Source organism: Mchenga conophoros, linkage group LG4 (assembly GCF_057382185.1).
Source record: "Mchenga conophoros isolate Kocher_MC1m ecotype Shallow Benthic linkage group LG4, M_conophoros_male_GT1.1, whole genome shotgun sequence".
NCBI lineage: Eukaryota > Metazoa > Chordata > Actinopteri > Cichliformes > Cichlidae > Mchenga > Mchenga conophoros.
In genome coordinates, this window is record NC_140529.1 from 28,957,304 (window position 1) to 28,978,917 (window position 21,614).

At 39.5% G+C, this 21,614-nt stretch overlaps 1 protein-coding gene across 4 annotated transcripts; it reads right to left on the reverse strand.

Annotated features, from left to right (window-relative positions):
• Positions 1 to 1,597: 1,597 nt before the first annotated feature.
• trip10a (thyroid hormone receptor interactor 10a) lies at positions 1,598 to 21,087 on the reverse strand. Of its 4 annotated transcripts, XM_085271567.1 has the most exons (16): positions 20,617 to 21,087; positions 14,844 to 14,959; positions 14,184 to 14,240; positions 13,610 to 13,757; positions 12,860 to 12,922; positions 10,735 to 10,839; positions 10,505 to 10,633; positions 10,022 to 10,168; positions 9,693 to 9,878; positions 7,294 to 7,455; positions 6,976 to 6,999; positions 6,150 to 6,259; positions 5,773 to 5,905; positions 5,491 to 5,579; positions 5,269 to 5,402; positions 1,598 to 3,070 (listed from the first exon to the last, which is right to left on the reverse strand). In XM_085271567.1, the coding sequence occupies exons 1-16, from the start codon at positions 20,638 to 20,640 to the stop codon at positions 2,919 to 2,921; spliced, it is 1,779 nt and encodes a 592-aa protein (XP_085127693.1). In that variant the 5' UTR covers positions 20,641 to 21,087; the 3' UTR covers positions 1,598 to 2,918. The 4 variants fall into 4 exon arrangements, with proteins under 4 accessions (XP_085127693.1, XP_085127694.1, XP_085127697.1 ...); XM_085271568.1 differs by lacking the exon at positions 6,976 to 6,999 and having other exon boundaries at positions 20,617 to 21,085; XM_085271571.1 differs by lacking the exon at positions 7,294 to 7,455 and having other exon boundaries at positions 20,617 to 21,083.
• Between the last annotated feature and the right edge of the window lie 527 nt (positions 21,088 to 21,614).

Below are 21,614 nucleotides of genomic sequence, written 5' to 3' on the forward strand. Positions count from 1 at the left end.
AAGAACAAAAACAAATATTAGTTAAACACAGGCAATTCAAAAAACCATGGCACCACATAACTAGCGTTTGAAGTCCAACAGCTAGATTCATCTTTCCTGCTGGACATGTGTCAAAAGCAGCATTAATACACCAGGCACTGTTTATCAAGACAACATGTTTTTATGAGTCATTTTTTTCCCTCACATTTTTATAGTGAAATCCTTTGCAGTAGATTCTGATCTATTTTAATGTAAGGTTAAAGAAACATAGTCGATTTTAAAAAATGAAATGTGAGTATCCATATCCAATTGTGGGTATCGATAATGGATGCTCTTGGTCAGTCCCACATAGGAATAAAAGTGTTGTGTAAAAATGTTAAACTTGATGTGAAACGATTATAGACACATGAAATCAAAGATTACACTGAGTGAATATATTGAATAAGACTTGCCAGAGATCTCTTAGGAACTGCAATCTTGTACTGTGGTACATAACTTCCAGACAAAGTATCATCCTAGATTTTTTTTGGAATATGGATGTTCCAAAAACAGGAACAGCTTTGGTTATCAGGTTTCCCAACACATCAATAAATTATACAAAATTAGGTTGTGCCTGATATCTGCTTAAATAAATAAGTCTTTAAAGATTCAAATAAAATGAAACACATGAAAGCCACTGCCCAACTCTAACTCGGTTCATCCTTCAGGTAAGTTTGTTTTTCTGTCCAGAGAAACCGTTTAAATGTCTTCTCTTGTGTATCCTCCCCATTAACATCGCCACTGGGGTGAGACGAGAGGTACCAGGATGCAGTGTTGTCCCCACCGAGCTGTAGGTAGACGGAGAATGTTGGCTGGTTCCTGTTAGCCTTATTTAAAAGCTGACCTTTAATGCATCTTGAGAATAAAGGCTTTGCATACAAATAATGATCTTATTCCTCAGTCAGTCAGTCTCTCAGTTTGGCCACACCAAACTGATGCACTACCATTTCTGCCAGTGATTTTTTTTTCCCATTTCTATCAAAATATGATGTATTATTCATTTAAACCTTGTTTTTAACTAAATTCACATTCATTGCATTTCACTTCACTTGTGTGGTATTGTGGATGAGGTGATACGAAAGTGGGGCACATGCCAATTTTGGGTTATTTAATTAGTCATTATAAACATTATGGTTTTTGAAGCCAGTGCAATTTAATCAGGTATGCAAATGCATGGCCTATATTGAAAACATAATTATGCAGAAGAGAGTAGATGGCAGGTCTATGACACAAGTTGCATCACTTAAGAAATGATGCAACAATGCCACCTACTGAGAATTAGCTGCATGTAATCAGTTAAGAGTGTGAGACATATCAATGCATTCTGGGCCTTATTTCTTAAAGCAGGTATTGGGATTTTGTCTTTTGTAGTTTGTTGCAACACCATCTCAATTTTTATTCCTAAGAAAATGCAGCTAAATTCCTATAATTGTTACATTATATATAATTCAGATTTTTCTAGGTCATCCATGTAGATGGATTGCCTTGTTATTAGATAAAAAAGAAAAATATTATCTTATATGACCAGATATCATGTTTTATTTTTTTCTCCAACTTCAGAAATGACATAACCACTTCAAACTCTGAAATGTGCTTAACATTTATTAAATCTTGAAAAAAAGAGAGAGAGAGAAAATACTTTATATGCAAAAATGGTATATACACATTGCTTTTAACCAGAAAGGCACCAAAGACACATAAGCAGTTACTTGGATAAGTAATGCTGCTAGCTGGCTTCATGACAACATAAAAAAGACATTGTATGACAAATTAAAGTGTGAAAAAGCAACATTATCGGCCATAAAATTAGCTTTCAGTTTTCTCTCTAAAAAGTACGATTTTTTTTTATTTTTATTTGAATGGTTAAAATCGCTAATAAGACAATAGTGGTGTTGCAATAGCTAAAAATATATATTACTTATTACATAAATACAATAGTCTTAATGAAATACATTTTATTTACTCCCTTTTGTGGCTACAAACTGTCCACTATGTGTGCAAGCAAAAAAGAAGAACATGAAAACATCCTTAATACAAAGTACAACTTCTTTCAAACATGAACGTTTGCGCATCTGCAATAAATTATTTTTCTCTATAATTTCAGGATGTAACCATGAGAAAAGAATAGGTCCTGCATATCCTTATTACTGCTAAAGGTCTGAAATTAACTTAAGTGAGAATGATATGACTGTGATTGTCTGAACATTAAAGTGTTTGTATGGTTGTTTGAATCTGCTATGATGGGAGAGCCGTTCTCAACTTCTGGTGCTACACACAGCTAAAAACTAAAAGGAAGTATTCTCCCACAAATGAAATTCACCACCCGGTGACACTCAAGCACTATCGAGGGTAGAGAGTGACATGCTTGAAGCAAATAAAAACTCGCAGTGGAGCAGACTGCAATGAGCCATAGGAGGTCAGGTTTTTAACTGAAAAGGTAAACAGAAGTAACTTCCTCCTAAATATTAATGGTGTTAACACCCAGTGTAAAGATGGCAGCAGCACTCCTCCTCCTTCCTCTCACACTCAGAAACTAATGCCTCACTAGTCTGTGGAATGAGACAAGCACTTGTACTATTAATGGTGCCTGAAAATGACTTTTAAAAAACAACAACAACAAAAATGACAACTGTATATTGTGATGCAAGACTAGAAAATAAAATGTCTTAGTGGTTCAGGTGGCTTAGGTAACTGGGATGGGGAAAAAATGTCATTGAAGCCATGATGAGCACACTGGTAGCACCATTCTTCTTCTTCTTCTTATATGGTGCACCTCTTTCAGTCAAAACACGTCATCTGCATATTTCTGGTAGTCTTGTCCATTAGTGCTGTCTTCTTTATGATCAGTCCAATAGGAAGAATTGCATACAGTTTTTTTTTTTTTTTAAATGTTAAGTGTTTCACTTATTTAGAGTGATGGTAACATAAGATGTAGGTATGTAGCCTTCATCTCCATTGTTCCTACGGACACGGGTCCAACCATCCCCTTTGTCCTCCTCTACCACAGCCAGCACCTCCCCTTCCTGCATAGCGATGGTCCCTTCACTGGCACCTGAAAAAGAAAAACAGGCTAGAGATAATTTCATATACCGATGTGCTGACACAAACCTTGCTCAGTCAAATCTCAGTCACTATAATTTTACTGTCATATAACATTCTGTAGCCATAATGAAAACTTAGAATAAAATTGTCATTGTACATGTACAACAAAATTGTGGGTGTGCCACACCAACTGTGCTGGAATGAAATATAAACAGTAGACAGCAGGAATAAATAGCAAACAGGAGAAATATATTCGAAAAAAATAAGAGAAATGCACACATTGGAAAACAAAATAGTTGCAAAGTGCTTGGAAGTAGTGCAAAGAAAAGACTAAAAGCCAGAGTGATGGGGGTTACTCTGACCATGGCTGAGATTGGTGAGGTGGGTGGGCAGGGGTGGGGGCAATATTGTTTATTGACAGTCTGAATGGCCCAGGGGAAGAAGCCGTTCGCGCCTCAGGTCAATCAGGTGTGGGACCTGATTGACCTGAGGCGCTGACCAGAGGGCAGTAGGGTGCAAAGGGTCACCTGTGATGACAAAGGTTTTTCTGAGATAGACGGATCTGGCGATGGCCTCCAGTGTTGGCAGAGGGCAGTCAATTATTTTTTTGGGCCAGTGTTAATTATCCTCGGTGCAGCCTTCCTGTTCTCAGTAGTGGCCCCTGCGTACCAAACACCCAGGCAGTAGGAGAGCATGCTCTCCACTGAGGAGCGGTAGAAGGCCAGTACCAGCTTCTGGTCCAGGTTATTCTTTCTCAGGACATGGAGGAAGTGCAACTACTGTCGGGCCTTCTTTACCAGGCCGTTGGTGTTGTGGGTCCAGGTGAGATCAGCGGAGATGTGGGTGACCAGAAACCTGAAGGTGGAGTCCAATTCCACCCGTTCTCTATTTATAAAGAGAGGGAAGTGGACCTGTCTGTGTCTCATTATAAGTTCTTTTGTATTGAGGACGTTCAGCTTCAGGTTATTTTCCAGTGTTGACTGACTATGGGTGGGTAGGGTGGGCAGATCAGCTGACAGCTCACCTGATACCCTTCACACATGCAGTTAGATTTACAAAAAAAAAAAAAAAAAAAAAAAAAAAAAAAAAAAGAACAAAAAACACTTTGCAAACCACGTCCACCTCATATTCTTCTTTCATGTCGTTTCTGACTTAATCGGTGTCATGTCTGCTGTCATTAAGGCTCGCTTTCTTCACTAAGCGAGCCTTTCTGCTGTTCTTGTTGCCTCCAATTTTCCATATATGAACATGGAAGTCTGGAGACATCTCAGAACAGAGCACAAATATTACAACCAAATTCTAAAAATAAAAAAATAAAAACTTAGGATGCTGTGTTAAATGTAAAAACAAACAGAATGCAAGGTTTTGAAAATCTCACAGATCCATATTTTATTCACAAGACAGAGGGAGCAAAAAAGGGTGTAAAGTCATATTTAAAAAGAACATTTGGTAACTGATTAGGTTATTTGGCAAAAGGTCACTAACATGATTGAGTATTTAAAAAAAAAAAAAAAAAAAAAAAAAGACATCCTTGCGAGATGATGCAAGAAAATTTTAAAGGACATCTACTACAAAGGCGTAACTTTGTAGTAGAAGAGTCTGGATGTTCAACTGTGATGCCTACAGTCGGAAAAATATGACCAAGACAACCCGGGATTATTGAACAGCAGACAATAACAGGAGACAAAAGTCCAGCAACTACACTCTCGAGTTCGCCGATTCTTACAGACACTGTTGTTAAAAGAAGATGTGACACTACACAGTGCTAAACTTAGCTCTGCTCCAACTTTTTTCAAACGTTTAGGTGCCATCAAATTCAAAATAACTTTTTAAAATGATAATTTTCTCAGTTTAAACATATTATATGCTTTCTCTATTCTGTTGTGAATAAAATATGGGTTTATGAGATTTGCAAACCACTGCATTTTGTTTTATTTGCGTTTTACAAAACATCCCAACATTTATTGAAAATGGGTTGTAAAGTACACCTCGCAGGAGAATAAAAATCTTAGACTGTAGTGGTTCTTACTAAACAGTGAGAAATAATATTTCCATAACTCAGCTTTTTAGGAATGCAACTCTTGTAATCACACATCCTAGCATACAGCATCGACTCACTATGCCTCATTTTGAACAACAACAATAGGTCAATGAGTCCATTAGTTAAAAAATAATAATAATAATAATAATAATGAGTGTATTACATACCAGGGAAGTTGTACATGGCTGTGCATTTCCCGATAGGAGCAGCTAGGTCTTCATCCTCAAAGTCATCATCAAACTCAGCATAAATGGCTTGGGAAGGATCAGGAGTGCTTTCATCGGAGTAAGCTCCATCAGGGCTGGAAAGAAAATAGACAGGCTTCCTGTACAGAGTAGACAACAAGCCTGTGTTTTAAAGTAATGTCTACAAGCAAAATGTAATCCTACCTGTGTACATCATTAGCTCCATTATTGTTAAATGAGTGGGCTTTATAGCGCAGCGTGTCTCCTCGACCTCCAGCTTCAGCAAGCCATGTCTACTCAAGAGAACGGTCCCCCCAAAAAAAGCAGAAATTTCCATCAATCCATTATTCTGCCATTTGTGTGACTACATGCTTTAAAAACTTTTAATTGGTTAGAAGAAAAGGCTGGAAACCTATTGACCTAATAGTTTATTAGAAATAACATATATGGGTCACATCATTTGACAGCAGCAGAGAGCTAGATTACCTCATATTTGCTCTGCTCTCCTCTGAGCCGCTCTATATTCTGGGATGTCTGGTTGATTTGGGATGCCAGGCTGGCGGGGTCTCCCATTTGAGGATTTTTCTCATAAACATCTTTCATCTTTCCCAGCGCTTCACTGAAAAGAGAGAAAAAAAAGAGAGCGATAGACAGAGAGAGGGGAACAAAGGAAGAAGAGGGAAAGTGACTTTCAGTAGAAATCAGTTCCCTGCAGACCTCAGGAGTGGATAAACACACAGAGACACGGCACAGTTGTGTACTCTGCATGAATATTATATCCACTTTCCCAGTGGAGAAGTTCTAACAGAGATGGTTATTAATACACAGAAGGATCCGCACATGTCTGTCTAATAGACACACACCTCTGATCAACTTCCTTTTGCAACTCTTTGCAGATTTCATCCAGTTTCTGTTGTAACCTTTTTCTGCGCTGCTCCGGAGGGAGGTGGGCAAAGTCCTCTGTCACTGTAGGCTGCAAGAGGGTACAGGAAGGGGGGGGGTGTTAGCACTGAATGTCTTCTTACACTTTCATAATGACAGTTACCGTGGTGTGAGAACTGGACAACTGCAGAGGAAGCCTGTGGTTTGTGTTCAGCTCAGGAGACGTCAAACTAAAAACCATTTCAGCTCTTTGAGTTTCATGTTTGTTTGGTTTTGAACTGACATAAAGCCAATGAAGTACAGAACATCAGTGAGCTGAACACAAAACCATCACCCATGGACCAATAACCGCATTCCAATAACTTCGTACAGTCCCATCTCTTATCATCTTCACATAAAAAAAAAATAGTCTTGATTTACATGTGTGACACAGAAAAGTGCACGATTGGGGCTATTTGGAAAACAGGGTTACTGATTGCTCAGTGTTTCTGTGTGCCACCAAGCATTCCTCCCTTCCTCCACCACCAGGTGGCCACCTCTTCAATACAGGCTTAAGAGGACAAGTCCTAGACCACATTACCTTATGTAGGATGCGGTATATTGAGGCCGTTTAGGGCAAAAACCAGCAGAAACTTATGAAGTTCCTGCTGGAAACTTCATAACTTTCTGCTGGTTGAGAAGGGAAACTACAGAGAATTTACAATGAATGTGAAGGGAAATTACAATGAAATGAGCCATTGTAAAGAAAAGGTGGCTACTTTTTACGAGTCAAACACCTCCACACCCCTGCTTTGTTTCCTGTATTACCATTATCCTCTCTGGAGTAAACTTCTGAGGGGGAAAAAAAGAAAGAGCATGTGTACATAAAAATGGTGAAATAACCTTAAAGTGGGTTTCTTGCTTTTCACTTTTTACCTTGAAATGAATTTTAATTACATTTTTATATACATAAACATTAAAAATCAGACTAAGTTTAATACAGCATGTTCATGTCCTAAAAATATAAATCAAATTATTCATTACAGGAATTCAGTGACTCTTGCAGAGGCATGAACACAGGATGATGTGTAAGCCCTTATGAGTGAACGTCTCCTGGCACCCGAACCGTCTTCTGTGGTGACTCACCGATCTCCTGAGTGTCCGGAAGGAAGAGATTCTGGGTTTGACTGTCTTATTGATCTCCTTCAAACAGTACGACAGGGGGTCCCGGCCAAACTTGGGGGAAGGGGGTCCGTTAGGTGAAGGGGCAGGGGGAGTGGAGAAAGGAGCGAGCACTGGAGAGGACAGCTGGTGTGGGAAATGAGCAAAGTACCAGCACCCAAGATAAGATAAGGTATACAGACATAGATTGGTGTATTGGGGAAGGAGGAGGGAAGAATAATTGAAAAGAAGAAGGGGAAGACAAGAACAACAAGATGACAAGGGAAAGAAAAAGACACCGTCAACACCTTAAAGCACACCACAAAGCAAGGAAGACAACACTGAAGCCAACCCAGCACATGAGCCCAATAAGCATGAAAGCAAAAAACACTCTCATAAACACAAACATCAAGTAATAATTACAAAAAAATAAATAAATCCCAAAACACTAAGATTACACAGCAAAACAACCAACCACAGCTCCCACATTGGTGCCACAGCAACCCTGCAGCCAAGTTCAAGCCCAGCTGATGGGCAGCCTGAGCTCCAGTGAGGAACTGGCTGAAGAAAGCCTGCGAGGTTAAATTACTTTGCATTTTTTACAGCTTTAATTGTTTATTAGTAATAGCAGTAATATAATCATTCATAATAACAACATATTTACTACCCAGTTTCAATGCTAACAATAACAAGACCGAGGTTTCTAACTATGGACTGGATATGATCTCTCTCAATACACCCAATAGGCTATGGTTACTGGCTTGCTGAGTATCTATAGACAGTGGTCAATGTGTTTTTCCAATTTGGCTGTAATTCAGTTACACTGAAAATAGAATTTCGTCTCATCACAAAATAACTAAGAAAAATGTTTGATTCGCAACTAAATATGTTTAAAGTTTAACCAGCACTATTAGAAGTCTGACCTATATAGACAGAAAATATCAACTCACATACCAGAACAGTAGCTATAAATAGCCTGCTTAATTACCACAGTGGGATTCTGCACATAGATTTTTTTTGGGGGGGGGGCGCCTAATGAGTGCCCTCTGTGACCTATTAGAAAGAGGTTAAACTGCAAACATGTCTGGGTGAACTAGACGCTGAGGTGTACATAAATGTAGTAAGGTGGGTGCGGGTCTATTAGCTAAATTACACAGGAGGCTGATGGCTTCTAGTCTCCAATAATGAACGTCTAAGAGAACCACACACAGTTTCTTGTGTAAATACGGTGAGCTAGAAGTACATTGTTATTATATGAACATCTACTGAGTAGGTGCCGCTTTTCTTCAGGGTTACGGGGGCCTAAATACAGGAGAGGAGTTAAGAACGGGAATGTTTAGGAGCTAGACATAAACCAAGAGCTCACTCAAGCCGATATATTCAGCCTCCTATTCACACGGCCGAGTCCTAATTGGGAGAGCATGACTGATGACACAGAGCACTGTGCCACACACATACACAGAGCGGGAAAAGTGCACAGCCAGTAAGACATGCAGAGAGTAGAGGGGTGCTGAACAAGCAAACACTGCAGGGAAGAAAGAAGGGATCATTTAGAGCTAGGACTGGAGGTGGGGGACCATTAGCTTGTTAGTGGTCAGCCACTCATATCGCCGGCTTAATTTTGGACCATAGCAAAAGTGCTCCATTGAGATAAGATTTACAATGTAGCGCAGCTCTCTTGCTCCAAACACAAAGTCATACGCAAGAACATAAATGTCAATGAAAACATTCAGGTCATAAACGTGCGACTGTAACTGGTCGGGGTTTTTTTTTTACCTACAAAATGTGGTATCATTCTGAAGTTGGCACAAAGATTTTATTGTGATGCAACACATAATGGCAGGTTCTGCACAGTATAATAGAAGCAGTGTGTTTGTGGATGCCTATAGAGAAAAATTCAATGTTGTTTGGGTCCCGTGCTGATGAAAGCACAAGCACAGCAGAATGCTGCCTGCTAGTTGACCTATTGGAAACCAGGGATAGGGAGGGTGTGCGTGGACGAGGTTTATACGCTGACAGCCAGTCATAGAGTCATGCAAAAGACCTTTTCCAGAAGTGTTGGGGTGTGTGAGAGTTCCCATATAACTCAGTGGCAGAGGGTCATGCAATATTATTCTGAGCATTAAAGGTAAGAAGGGTGTGTATGTGTGTGTTGCAAGTGTGTGCAGCTGCAACCACAGGTCCACCAGGGGTGCTCTCTGTAGGGGATTTCCTGGCTCTGCCATGCAAGGAGTCACACACTAATCTGCCTGATTGCCAACCTGAAGACTCACTGATTCATTGAAAAATTTCAAAAATTACAATAAAGGACATCTGTGTGAGTGTGAGTCCATGTCATTAGGCTAAATTAGCCTAATGTTGCACTCTATAGTAAAATCTCCTACCTTACTTCGCTTGCTGAAAAGCCAAAAGTTATTGGTCTTCTTCTTCCATGGGTCAACGGAGACTTTAGGTGTACCGAGGCTACTGTCCGAAGAGGCTCGATTGATCCCCTGACTGTAGTCCTCAAACTCCAAATCTCCCGGACGCTCAAAGCCCGACTTATTCTGCTCTATTACAATCATGGAGTCCTGCATTAAATGCAATTATGGATAAGAGCAATTAAGAGCTATCGTCAAGCAGATTTAAGGCTAAAACGAATTAGCTGTACAAAGCCATGCTTCACATTAATATCCGTTCTTTTCTCCTTTTTTTTTTTCCGAGATCCACTCACATTCTTCTCATTAACATTAGTTCCGGCTTTAGTAATGCCTTCCAGGCACTTGCCAATGATGGGCATCACATGCTTCTCTGTGTCTGAGAACAAGACGTAGCCTTGTGCCAACTTCTGTATTCGCCTCTCATCCAAATCCTGCAATTTCTAGTGAATACAAATTAACAGTTATTTACAAACAATGCCATTATTAGAGATAAAACAAAGCACAATAGATAGCAGCTAAAAATGTGTATTTTAAAAAGGAAAGATCAGGTTTATACTAAAATATTGAAATCATATACATATTTATCTGAAACAAAATAAACAAGCTGTAGCTGTTTATGATTTTCAAATAGCTTTAAAGCATAACTTTGACATACATCATTTTTTAAATTTCTGATTCATTCATAATAACTAATACGCGTTACCAGTAGAATTTCTACTAAAACCGAAAATAATGATGGTGGTAGGTGGTCATTTTGCAATAGATAATTGACTTACATTGAAAATGAGAGGCATGTCACTAAAATAGAATTGGTTCTGTTCTTTGTTGTATTTCTGGAGCTGAGCAGCATAGTCGTTCTTACACTCGTCTGCTACGTGTGCTCTCATGTGAGCTTGCTGTTTGGCCTGAAATCATGCACAAATAAAAACAGGTTAACAAAGCGCATCTAGTATTACTTTGGACGATGTCAAATAGGATATGGATATTCAACATGTTTCCTGTTTACTTTTTCAACATCAGCTTTTGTGGCATTGATGTCTTGATCCGTCTTTTCTGCATACTGTGCTGCACGCTCTGCTTCTCTCCACTCTCTCTCAAAGCGCTTCTTACTCTGGTGTGGATGGAGGAAAGAAACAGAAAGAAAAGCAAGAACATTACATTCAGTTCATTTAGTAAAGAATTAACTCTTAAGAGGTTACACAACTTTAAGCAAAGGACATGGCAGGTTTGACGGAAAACAGGTCTTGTAGTGCGAGGCGGTATTACCAAAAAATTGTATCTCTGTAATACTTAAGATTCTGGCCCTCTGACCTACTTTAACACATTACTTCAATTTTATTTTGTATTACACAAGTGCGCCTTTATATTGGTTTACAGCTACAAGTAAAATGTAAATAAGGTACACACATTTAACTGCTCTTTAACACAATTATCAGTTGGTCACATGGCAGCAATTCAGTGCATTCAGGCATGATCGTGATGGCCTGGTGAAGGTCAAAGCACAATGGGGAAGAGAGGTGATTTAAGTGACTTTGAACGTGGTGTGGTTGTTGGTGCCAAATAGACTGGTTTGAGTATTTCAGAAAATGCTGATCTACTGGGGTTTTCCCCTCACACAAGTATCTCTGGTGTTTACAAAGAAAGATCCAAAAAAAGAAAGAAAAAGAGAAAAATAGCCAGTGAGCAGTAGTTCCCTGGGCCAAAATGCCTTGTTGATGCCAGAGGTCAGAGTAGAATGGCCAGACTGCTTCGGGTTGATAGGCAGGCAAGTAACTGAAATGATCACCAAAGCACAGAGAAAAGCTTCCCGGAATGCACAGCATGTCAAAGCTTGGAGCTGACGGAGTACAGAAATAGAAAACCACACCGGTTATCACTCTTGTCAGCTACAAACAGGAAACTGAGACTGCTATTCAGCACCCTTAGTACCAACTGAGTACAATTAGCACTATGGCACCATTCAAACACCACAGCCTACCTGAGTATTGTAACTGACCACAGTGTGCCCATGTCGAGATGGCTGCTTCTAGTAGGGTGACTCGCTATCTCACAAAGCCTCAATTATCTCAATCACAGACACCAGGATGTCAATCCAACGGAGCATTTTGGGATGTGGTGAAATGGGAGATTTGTATTATGATTGCGCAGCTGACAAATCAACTATGTGATGCTATCATGTCAATAAGGACCATAATTTCTTAAGAATGTCTCCAGCTCCTTGTTTAATCTATTCCCAAAAGACTTCTGAGGGGAAGTCCGTTCCGAGGGGAAAGATTAATCCAAACTAGAAAAGGGGAACTAATAAAGTGGTCAGTGAGTGTATCACGAAAAAGAAATAAAACACAAAAAACCAAAAACAAAACAATGAATTCATCTGCAATAAAGATCTGTTTGGTACAGGAAGTCCTCAACAGGCTGCTTGGTAACCTTTCGCAATATGCCACCATATTTTTTATTTTTATTTTTTTAATTCTTTCTTAAAGTCAACAAATGGTTTATTAGGATTTAAAATGCTTACGTCTGCATACTGGAGTAAAAGGCAACTGGATGGTGCCCCAACACCGGTAGTTGTAGCCACTTTGTGTGTGCTAGGCCTCACATGCATTAATTCAAGTCACTGAACTGGACCTCGCTGCCCTGAATGTGCTGCTGGTAGTTTTGGACCATTCAGTGTTGGTTTACATGGGTTCCCTCTCAATGCCAGCACAGCTTGTCCAGTGACCAATGTAATAATAGTACACAGTTTCTTGAAATGCCACAGTAGCGTGTTTTTACTTTTCACCTTTATAGTGGTACTTGAAAAAAAATATGCTTTAATTTATGATGTCAGTGCTGCATACCAGTTTGTCCAGTATGCAGCACAGCAGTGGATATTCAAAAGGAGGCTTGCTTTCCACTCTGTTCATCTGATTTTACTATAGACAAATGTAGTCACCTGACTGAGCACACAGAATCTAGAACCATTCACTTTATCTTTCATTTTTTGCACTCAAGTCAAACATTCCAGTTTTGGTTATAGAGAAATCTTTTTTTTCTTTTTTTTTTTGGTGGTACTTTAAATGTTAACATGCATTGTAGAAATGACTTGTGTGCTGTGTTCATCAACCTTTAAATTCTAAGAGTAAACTTACACTGTCAAGCTGCTTGTAGGTGCTCTCCAAACTCTGCTGGGCCTTCTTGGCATCCATCAGATACTGCAGACATCCATAAAAATAGAGTGAGAGGAGGGTCAGATGACAAAAAGAGAGACAGCCATGTGCAGGGGCAGACAAAATAAACAATGACTGCCTAAAGCCACACAGCACAACAGACAAGAAAACAAATACCAGTGTGTCTGTTTGAGACATCACGTCTTCAGTAGAAGCCTGTACATGGCTGCTCTGTTCTATCAGGAAAAAGCCAAAGCATTCCTCAGAGAAATGGCACACCACCACTCAGACCATGCCTCCCTCAGGAGACTCTAAGTGAGGCTTCTTTCCTGCCACAGCAGTAAGATCTCTGCATCTCCACTCCTCCTTATCACTGTTTGTTGTATATTCTAAAGAAAAACCCCATTTGGCATGTTGTCAGAATGTTGACGACTATGGTGTAATAGGCACATACACAGTGAGTTCTAGGTGTTTTCATTTACATAACGGGGGCTTCCAGTGTCACACAGTATGACTCAAACCAGGAAGTAAACAACAAAACTGTTAAAACAGCATGGAAGTGAAACAAAAGTGGCCTAGTACAAGACAGTTAACCATCTGCAGGTAAAGAGTGGTATGAATGGGACTGTGGGAAACGAGACCAACTAAAATGAAAACATCACAGATTCTCTTTGTTGCCACAGATTAGAACTTTAAAGACTCTAACCCTCATCCATTTCATATCGAGCTCACCGTCTTTCGTTCCTGCTTAAAATCTTGCAGGTACTTGGTAAGATCGATGCAAATGTTCATCATCAAGTTCTCTGCAATTAGCTCTCTCTGCCCCGCATAATCGTTCATCTCTGTCAGGATGTCCAAAAATGCCTGGTAGCTGGACAACCTATTATTTAAAGAGGTGGAGAAAGGAAAGGGTGGAGAAAGAATGACACTGTGATGAGGCAGCTGATAAGATGACAAACAGACAGGTTAAAAGAGAAGTTTGCAGTGGACCACGGCACGATAAGAAGTTTATAGCTTCCTTATTCCTGCTTCCTTCTAAAGGCATTTAAATGGCAACGAAAACAGCAATGCACTACTGCGTGGATAACAACACCAACTAACTGCTTGGATAACAGGGGGAAATGAAGGGAAAACCTTTAGTTTCAGATAGCAAATGAACTTAGGGGCTGCACCAAAGTCCAGGATTATTTTTAACTATAGATAATGCAAAGATATCCTAGTAGATACCACAAATAAAAACATATAAATATAAATAAGGGAGCTCTTCTATAAGAACAATCCTGCAACATAACCAACAACAACTCACCTGCATTCAGGCTCATCTTTGCTGCTTCGTTTTTGGTTATACTTCTTTGAAAGGTTCCTGTGAACAGTGACAGATCATTAACAATCTGAAATGGGGAAAGGGCTGAAATGGCAGATGGCAATAGAAGACAACTCGCTGACTTAAAATGTTCTTATGTAACCATTTGATTTGTTTCCACACCATAGGATCAACAACAGCAGTCCACTATGAACATATTTAAATAGCTGTTCTTCCTCCTTTCACTCTCCTTCTGACCACTTCCTGTCTATCATGCGCCAGTCTGCTCCCGCTTCCTCTCCTTTCCAGCAAAGCTCAGCACTACAACAGATGGGGGCCTACAAACTGGGAAACAACCGGGAGAGGAAGGACTATGTAAGAAAGGCCACAGGAGAGAGAGAGGAGAAAGATACAGGGACAACAAGCTACAGCTGGAGAATCGAGCTAGTGTTTCACACACAAGTTAGATTCAGTCCCGCAGTGGTCATAAGACCAACAAGCATTTCATAAACAGCCTTTTAACAGGCACCCATGCAAACACAAAAGGACACATATGCTGCAAGCTGCTTTGAGCAACACACTTGTACACAATTCTTTGTGGCAGTTGGGCAACAACAACGTGAAAAACAGAGGAGGAGAGAGAAAAAACAAAAACAGGCCTACCTCAGTTGTTTGGCATAGTTTTGCTCAATCTCTGTCCTCTCCTTCGCAAATTTCACATACTTCTCTACCAGCTCCAGGCCAGACTGTGTGTGCTTTTCAATGATGTCATATTGGTCCTGGTGGAAGGAGCACAACACAAATAAGGAAAAGACAAAACACAGTGAAATACCAAACATGTGTGGAATTCTAGGTAATGACTGGGATGTTGCACTGGTGGACTTTGAGGTCACCAAATTACATCTTAAGCAGGGGGGAATAAAACAAAAACACATCAAGGTTTGTTCTCGCATGCTAGGTCCCAAGAATGCTCGCCACATGTGCACAAGATATTGGCAACCGTTTCTTAACTTCCGCTAGGCTTTAAATCATGGGGGACCTGCGTTTTTCTTACGAGGGGGAGAGAACTGTCAGAAGGACACAGAGGTCATGCTTCTCAGGCATTAAAGAAGGAGGTGCTTTTCTCTTCCTTATGTGGTCAGACTGTGTGGAGTGAATAGCAACGTGACGCCCGATTCCTTAGAAAAAATTTTTTTCATGCCAGTTCCATTTACAGCCGAATTTGCTGACTTCTCCTCATCATTATGCAGTATGACTGAGGCATATATGGTTTCTGTTCCTCTTTCACTGCTTTCTTTAAAACACCTTCAAGCTCTGACAAGCCTACTAAGAGTGAGAAACAATGCTGAAGACTTGAAGCGGAGGCATGTTGAAAAGGGATTCCTGACGTGTTGAGCCACGTTATTCTACACCCTTCCCGCTCTTCAGGTGAAACAAAAGAGTTAAAGTCCACATAAATGAGATGGCATTTAACCTAACTACAGTACACAGTTCAAAGTTAAGAGTAAGGCCTGCAATCCAGCGCTACAATAATGCCTAGCCAGTAGGCACTTTGGGGGGTTTTAATTAAGGGTCAATAATTGTGTAACTGTAGTAGAGAAAAGGAGTGAAGTAGGCAGGATTAGTGTATTGCTGAAAATGTTTCCCACTTAAAGGTAAGCGATGACAATTTCTGCATGATTTAAAATGAAAGATTATTGATGTGGAGTAGAGTGCAGTAATAATAATTCTTTTACTATATGAATACATTTGGATTTGCAGCATATTATGATTTACCACACAGTTTTTGGATAACAGTAAACTAGCCTCACATGATTCCTGGATCACAAAGTTAGCGCATGTGACAATTTCTCCTAAATTACTCGTACCAGCCACTTAAAACCAAATCGCCCTAAATGAGTGATTCCTCCATCAGGCCCCAGTTAGATCCATAACTGGAGATGTGTCAAAGTGCAAACCAAATACCAGGAATACACCAATTACAAAATTCAACTCATGTTTAAAATAGCATTTTTCTTTTTAGTTTTTGCTGACATTTCCTCCCCATTTTGGGAACTGAAGTAAAATAGACCTCATTACACCATCTCTGAACGTTTACCAAGCACCAAGTTTTTATGACACAAGAGATAAAAGTCAGCCACTGCCACTTATAAATGTCACGCCCAAGACACTTATTTGGTAAATATATTAGCTCACGTCTATCAAAATCTGTTTACACGTGAAGTAACCAAGAAGCTAGAGGCAACAGGAATAATAACACAACTGAAAGCCATATTATTCAGTCGGGAACTTGTAGGAATAACTACATGTGTACGAACTAAAAAGCACAGTAAGTTATGAGCTTACAATACCTGTTAGCACCCATTCAACTTAGTCCTGAGGCCTGACCTAATGCTGTTTTCAAACTCATAAGCTTGATTTAGTCTTCTGCAGGAAGCATCCTAACTTACGATGTAACTGGAAACCCCTCTTATCCACAACATTCCACGCCACTCAAGTCACTGCAGGCTGTGTCAACCCGACGTGCAATGACATTTCTCAAGAGGTGCAAATCAGGTTACGGCATAGGGTTAAAAGGGGTTTCCAGTTACGATGTAGACTTCCCACTGAAGCATAAATAAGGCATTGGTAGCCCCCAAGAGAGATGATCAGAGGCTTTAAATAATGTCCAAGACTGGACAACAGCTGGTTAGTCAAAATGCATTAATGCAGTCCCTTCGACTTGTAGGCAGGTTACTTCCGACATATTACAATTACAAATTAATCACTCTGATTGGTTTATTTTTTAGATTGTTAGTTTCACCACTAAGACAGATGTACTCATCATATTATGAAGACTTGGAAAGTTGTAGTCTGCCTCTGTAGTCTGGAACAGGTCATTTGAATAGATAAGCCCTTTATTTGCATATTCAGTTTGTGGACTGCCGACCAGCCTGTGGCACAGTGTGCAAAAAGCTTACTGCTTACTGTGGAGATTTAAGGGGAGGTTAGAAACTACAAGCTGTGCTAGGTGTAACCTCTTTGTGTGGGTTTGTCCTTAATCCAGTATTTATGGTCAAATTTCAAAATACTATACTTGAAGTATTCCTGTCAATACTGAGTACCATTCCAACATCCAGACACTTCCATTGAAAATACAACTGCAGATACTTATTAATGTTGGAAAATATTATCGATCCAGGAAATGTCACCATTTCTATATCAAGATAAAGCAATGCAGAGCAAAAGGTTTAAAGGTCTGACAATCCTTTAATGGTTATTTAATAGTTGAGGTATACCAGGTATATTTTAATAAGGTGAATGGATATTTATCTGGTAAAGCTGTATGATCTCAGTTATGTCGTCTGGATGTTGGATGTTCAAGTGTGATGCTAAAAATAATTGTGATTAAGCCCTTTTTTTGGTCAACATTTTTCACACTGATGAAGAAAACCCTTTAGTGAACTGGCTGTTTTATAGATCCAACAGGAAAATTGAACTTATATCAGAAATCTGTTTCAATTAAAAAAAAAAAAAAAAAAAAAAAAAAAAAAGATGTTTGGCTTATTTGTTATCAATAAGAGTATACCGGTATTACCAGAAAGTCTTCACATACACACTACCCCATCTGTCCCGCAATATCACCCCTAAAAAAAAAGCATCTACATCAGTTTAAGCAATTATGAATAAATGACATGACCGAAGAAGAGTGGGAGGGGTTTCCACGCTAAAAAAATAAAAATTAAAAAAAAATTTAAAAAATGGATGTGAGAAATCTCAGTGCCAACTCCATCAGGCACACTCTAAAACACAACGTTAGGAATAATTTCAAATAAATGATTGAAACCATTTCTGGGTAAATATTCAGTTTCTATAAGTTCCAAAAATTACATTCTGTTTTTTCTTTAACATTTTAAACCACTTTTTCTGGAAATGAGGTTGGATAACAGAGCTCATAGAGCTCATCTAAAGAGTTCTTCAAACTTTTCACCTGAGGAAAGTGAATTAGAAAACATTTTTTTACTTTTTAATGGGTGTTGGTAACATAAAATTCAAAAGTTCAGTGTTGAAATAATCCAAATGTTTCAACCTTTGCTCTGTGGTCTTTGGACTATTAACACAAAAATACAAATATTTAAATTGTGACCTCCTTTTAGTCAACATTCTACACAACAACCCATCTCCCCTGTGATGGACTGGTAACCTATCCAGTGTATACTCCATCTACTGCCTTGGGCTCCAGCACCTCCTGCAACCTTGAACCAGCAAGTGGCTAAGAAGATGGATGGATAGAGAGTATGCCAGATTTCTTGTAAGCAGTTTCGTAAAATACTGAAAAAGTCACATTTGGTTATCTATAAACCTCAAGATAACAACTTAAATCTGAACAAGAACGCCCCACTTAAAAAGCAAAACCCTTAAAACTATCTTAAAATAAATCAAAACAACTTGAAAAGATATAATCAGTGTCTTCTCAAACACCATTCAAAGCCACAGTCAAAGTTATGTATACAAGTCCCCGCAGAGTTTGTACTGAACTGATTTTCATAAGACTAAAACAACTTTAAAATGAGCATGTTTTTGTTTTAAAAGCAAATGTTATGTTGGTGGCTTGCACGACTGCTTTTTATTTGTTCTTTTAACTTGCTTTTACCTATAGTTATTTTTTATGGAGTAATCGCTCCTTTCCTCAGGAATACTTTGAGCCATGACTAGAATCTTTATCCTCCTCTTATTTCATCGTTTTGAAGGATAGTCTAAATATTCTAGTTCTGCCCTGGTAATTATACAACTTCCAAATATAGAGAGCCATAACCTATTTTGTACTGCACAGATTTATGTATGTGGGGTGCATTAAAAGTATGACAGTTTACTTTGTTCTTCAACTCCCAGGTCTCATCTAAACCTCTGTCCTCAAAATAATGTCAAAAGAGAACTGGCATCAAGTAAAAGCCACACAATTTCTAAAGGAGGCACCCTGAAAGTCACCAACCTACAATGCTTGGCTGGATATTTCAGCCTTGAGTCACCCTGTCATCTTCAAAATGAGGGGCCAGGCCTGGCCAGACCAGCCTTACTGCAGTTCTGAGGAGTGCCCTGGTAACACTCACTATCACAGTTAATGCCCAGACAATGATCTTGTACTCTGTAAACTAGTGCCTTAAAATAGCCATTGGATTAACGACAATCAGGGGACAGATGTCATAGAGCTGATTTGGCCCGAGGAACTAGCCAAACATTAAAAAAGCCAATTATGCCTGCAGGGCTTTGTCCAAGCAGGCAGGTGAAGACATAGCCTACAATGAGATTTTTTAATGAAATCTATATTGACTGAAAGCAGAACAGTTCGCTTTCCTGTGAGAGATTTCCTAAAAACTAGTGAAACAACTATATGCACTAAAACAGGAAAGCCTTACAAAGAGACAAAGCCTCTGATTAATCCTGGGGTACCACATTTCTCTGAGTCAATCAAAGTAGGGCAAAACTAATTAGGCTGTGTTGCACCAGCACATAGGATGGAAAAGGGACTGGGGAAGAGGCCTAGGGGGAGATTGTAATGAGGTCACAACCTCACTATGCTCATCTTTGCAGTGCTCCATTTTACATATTCAGGTTTGTTGAAAATGTGCATGAGCAACAACAGGCTTTGTCTGGATTCTGGATAATGTCATTGCCTTTACAGCTGCATCCAGGAAGTGGCTTACAGCTGGCTACCTAGCAGTCTGTAAAACACAATTCATACAAATCTAGTATTTTACCAAATCATCGCAGCACATGGGAATAAAAATCTCTCTCAATATGCACTCTTTGTTGAATAAAAAAAAGAATCATGGCACTGAGATGGACACATTAAGGGATTTACTCATGAAACTTGTTCGCAAGGCAAATCACAGCATCTGATTTCATCTCTATGGAAGCAAGGTGTGCCAGACTGTACACAATGAACCATCCCACGGGGCACAACCCACCTCTGCACTGTTTAAAGGACTTTCTAGATGTGAAATAGTGTTTTTAGGCTGATATCAGACAACTTTTAAGAGTCATCTGGGTCATAAATAGTCACTTGATCCAATTAATTAATTAATACTTAGATTTGGAGGAAAGAGAGGGACTAAATGATAAAACAAAAGGTGTAAAAATATATATAATATGCAAAACGTGGATCCTTCATTTTCCAAAAGTGCTTGTATGGTTTTGTATGTAAACTTAATCCTTTTTTACGTACTAAAAGTTGAAGAAATGGCTGGAAACATGTTAGTATAATCCTGAATGCACAGCTGTGCACACAGGCGAGTTACTCCGCTTCTGGATACATGTAGGCTTCCTCGCCGGAGGTCGTGTAGCGTTTTTCACTTTCTCATCCCGCAATGCTTAAAAAACTGCACTGCAAACCTGACACCCAGACAACCTATTAAAATATCAAAGGAGACAGAAGCGAGGCAGATGATAGACTCACCCAAAGCTCTGTGCCCCAATCCATGTTCAGCTTGTTGGCCAAGCTGTCTGACTACCCCGAATACAAAGAACTTCTCCAAAGTTATCCCAACAGCTCGGAGGACGGCCCTGGCAAGTATAATCCCAACGTGATAGATCGGTCGTAAACACTACCTTCCCCGGCTTATTCTCTCTTCAGCACACACAATACATCAACATTATGATCCTGCAATTAATTAGGTGTGCCAGTCGTTAGTCTGATTCTTCTAAATATTTTACATAGCGAGGGAAACGGGGACAAACTAGTTTTCGTATCCGCGTCACTCCCAAATCCTAAGCCTTAAAGGGGCAGTAGCCTGAAGCACACACGCTACCAGCCAGGAGACTGTGCTGCATCCTGACAGTCCGCACTGGTTAAAATTACTTCTGTTCAAGACGTGTTCTTATCTAAGACGGTTATTGTAAAAAAAAGTCCTCTATAGGCTACAAGCTCCGGGAATTTTGTGCTTCCCTGATAGAGAGCGTCCCCCGGACTTTCCCACATGAATCATAGCATTATGTTCATCATCGATCAACAAGCAACAGGCTGACTGGTTCTGGCAGTGAGTGCTTCACCGTCTGATTCAAATCATTAATGACTCACAATTAAGTTTTCATGCAAGAAAATAGGCTACTCTGTTTAATTTGCTTATGTGCAGTGACGCCTAATAAGGTCTACAATGAACACATCCACTACTTCCAGACTGAAAAACAGCCAGACTGTAATGGGGGAACGAAAGACGGAAACTATAAATGTAAGAAGATTTAAATTCAATCTTTTGAGAGATATGAAGCTACGAATACTTCATACAAAGGGAAATTGAAAATGTTTTTTTTTTTCATAGGAAAGAACAAATAATTAGGTTACCCGTGCAGTTAAGTTTTCACTTCAGTTTTCAGAATCCTGTAAAAACCCCTAGCACTTAACACTGGTTGATGACATAAGGACATCTATGTCATTTGGAATTTTGTATCTCTCTA

What these genes read in the sequence shown, in the direction of transcription:
- trip10a (XM_085271567.1), bottom strand. Translation starts at nt 20,640, where the DNA reads ATGGATTGGGGCACAGAGCTTTGG. An exon ending in CAAAAGCTGATGTTGAAAAA is followed by an intron (nt 10,634 to 10,734) that starts GTAAACAGGAAA and finishes GCATGATTTCAG; the next exon opens with GCCAAACAGCAAGCTCACAT. An exon ending in TTACTCCAGAGAGGATAATG is followed by an intron (nt 6,260 to 6,975) that starts GTAATACAGGAA and finishes ACCCTCTTGCAG; the next exon opens with CCTACAGTGACAGAGGACTT.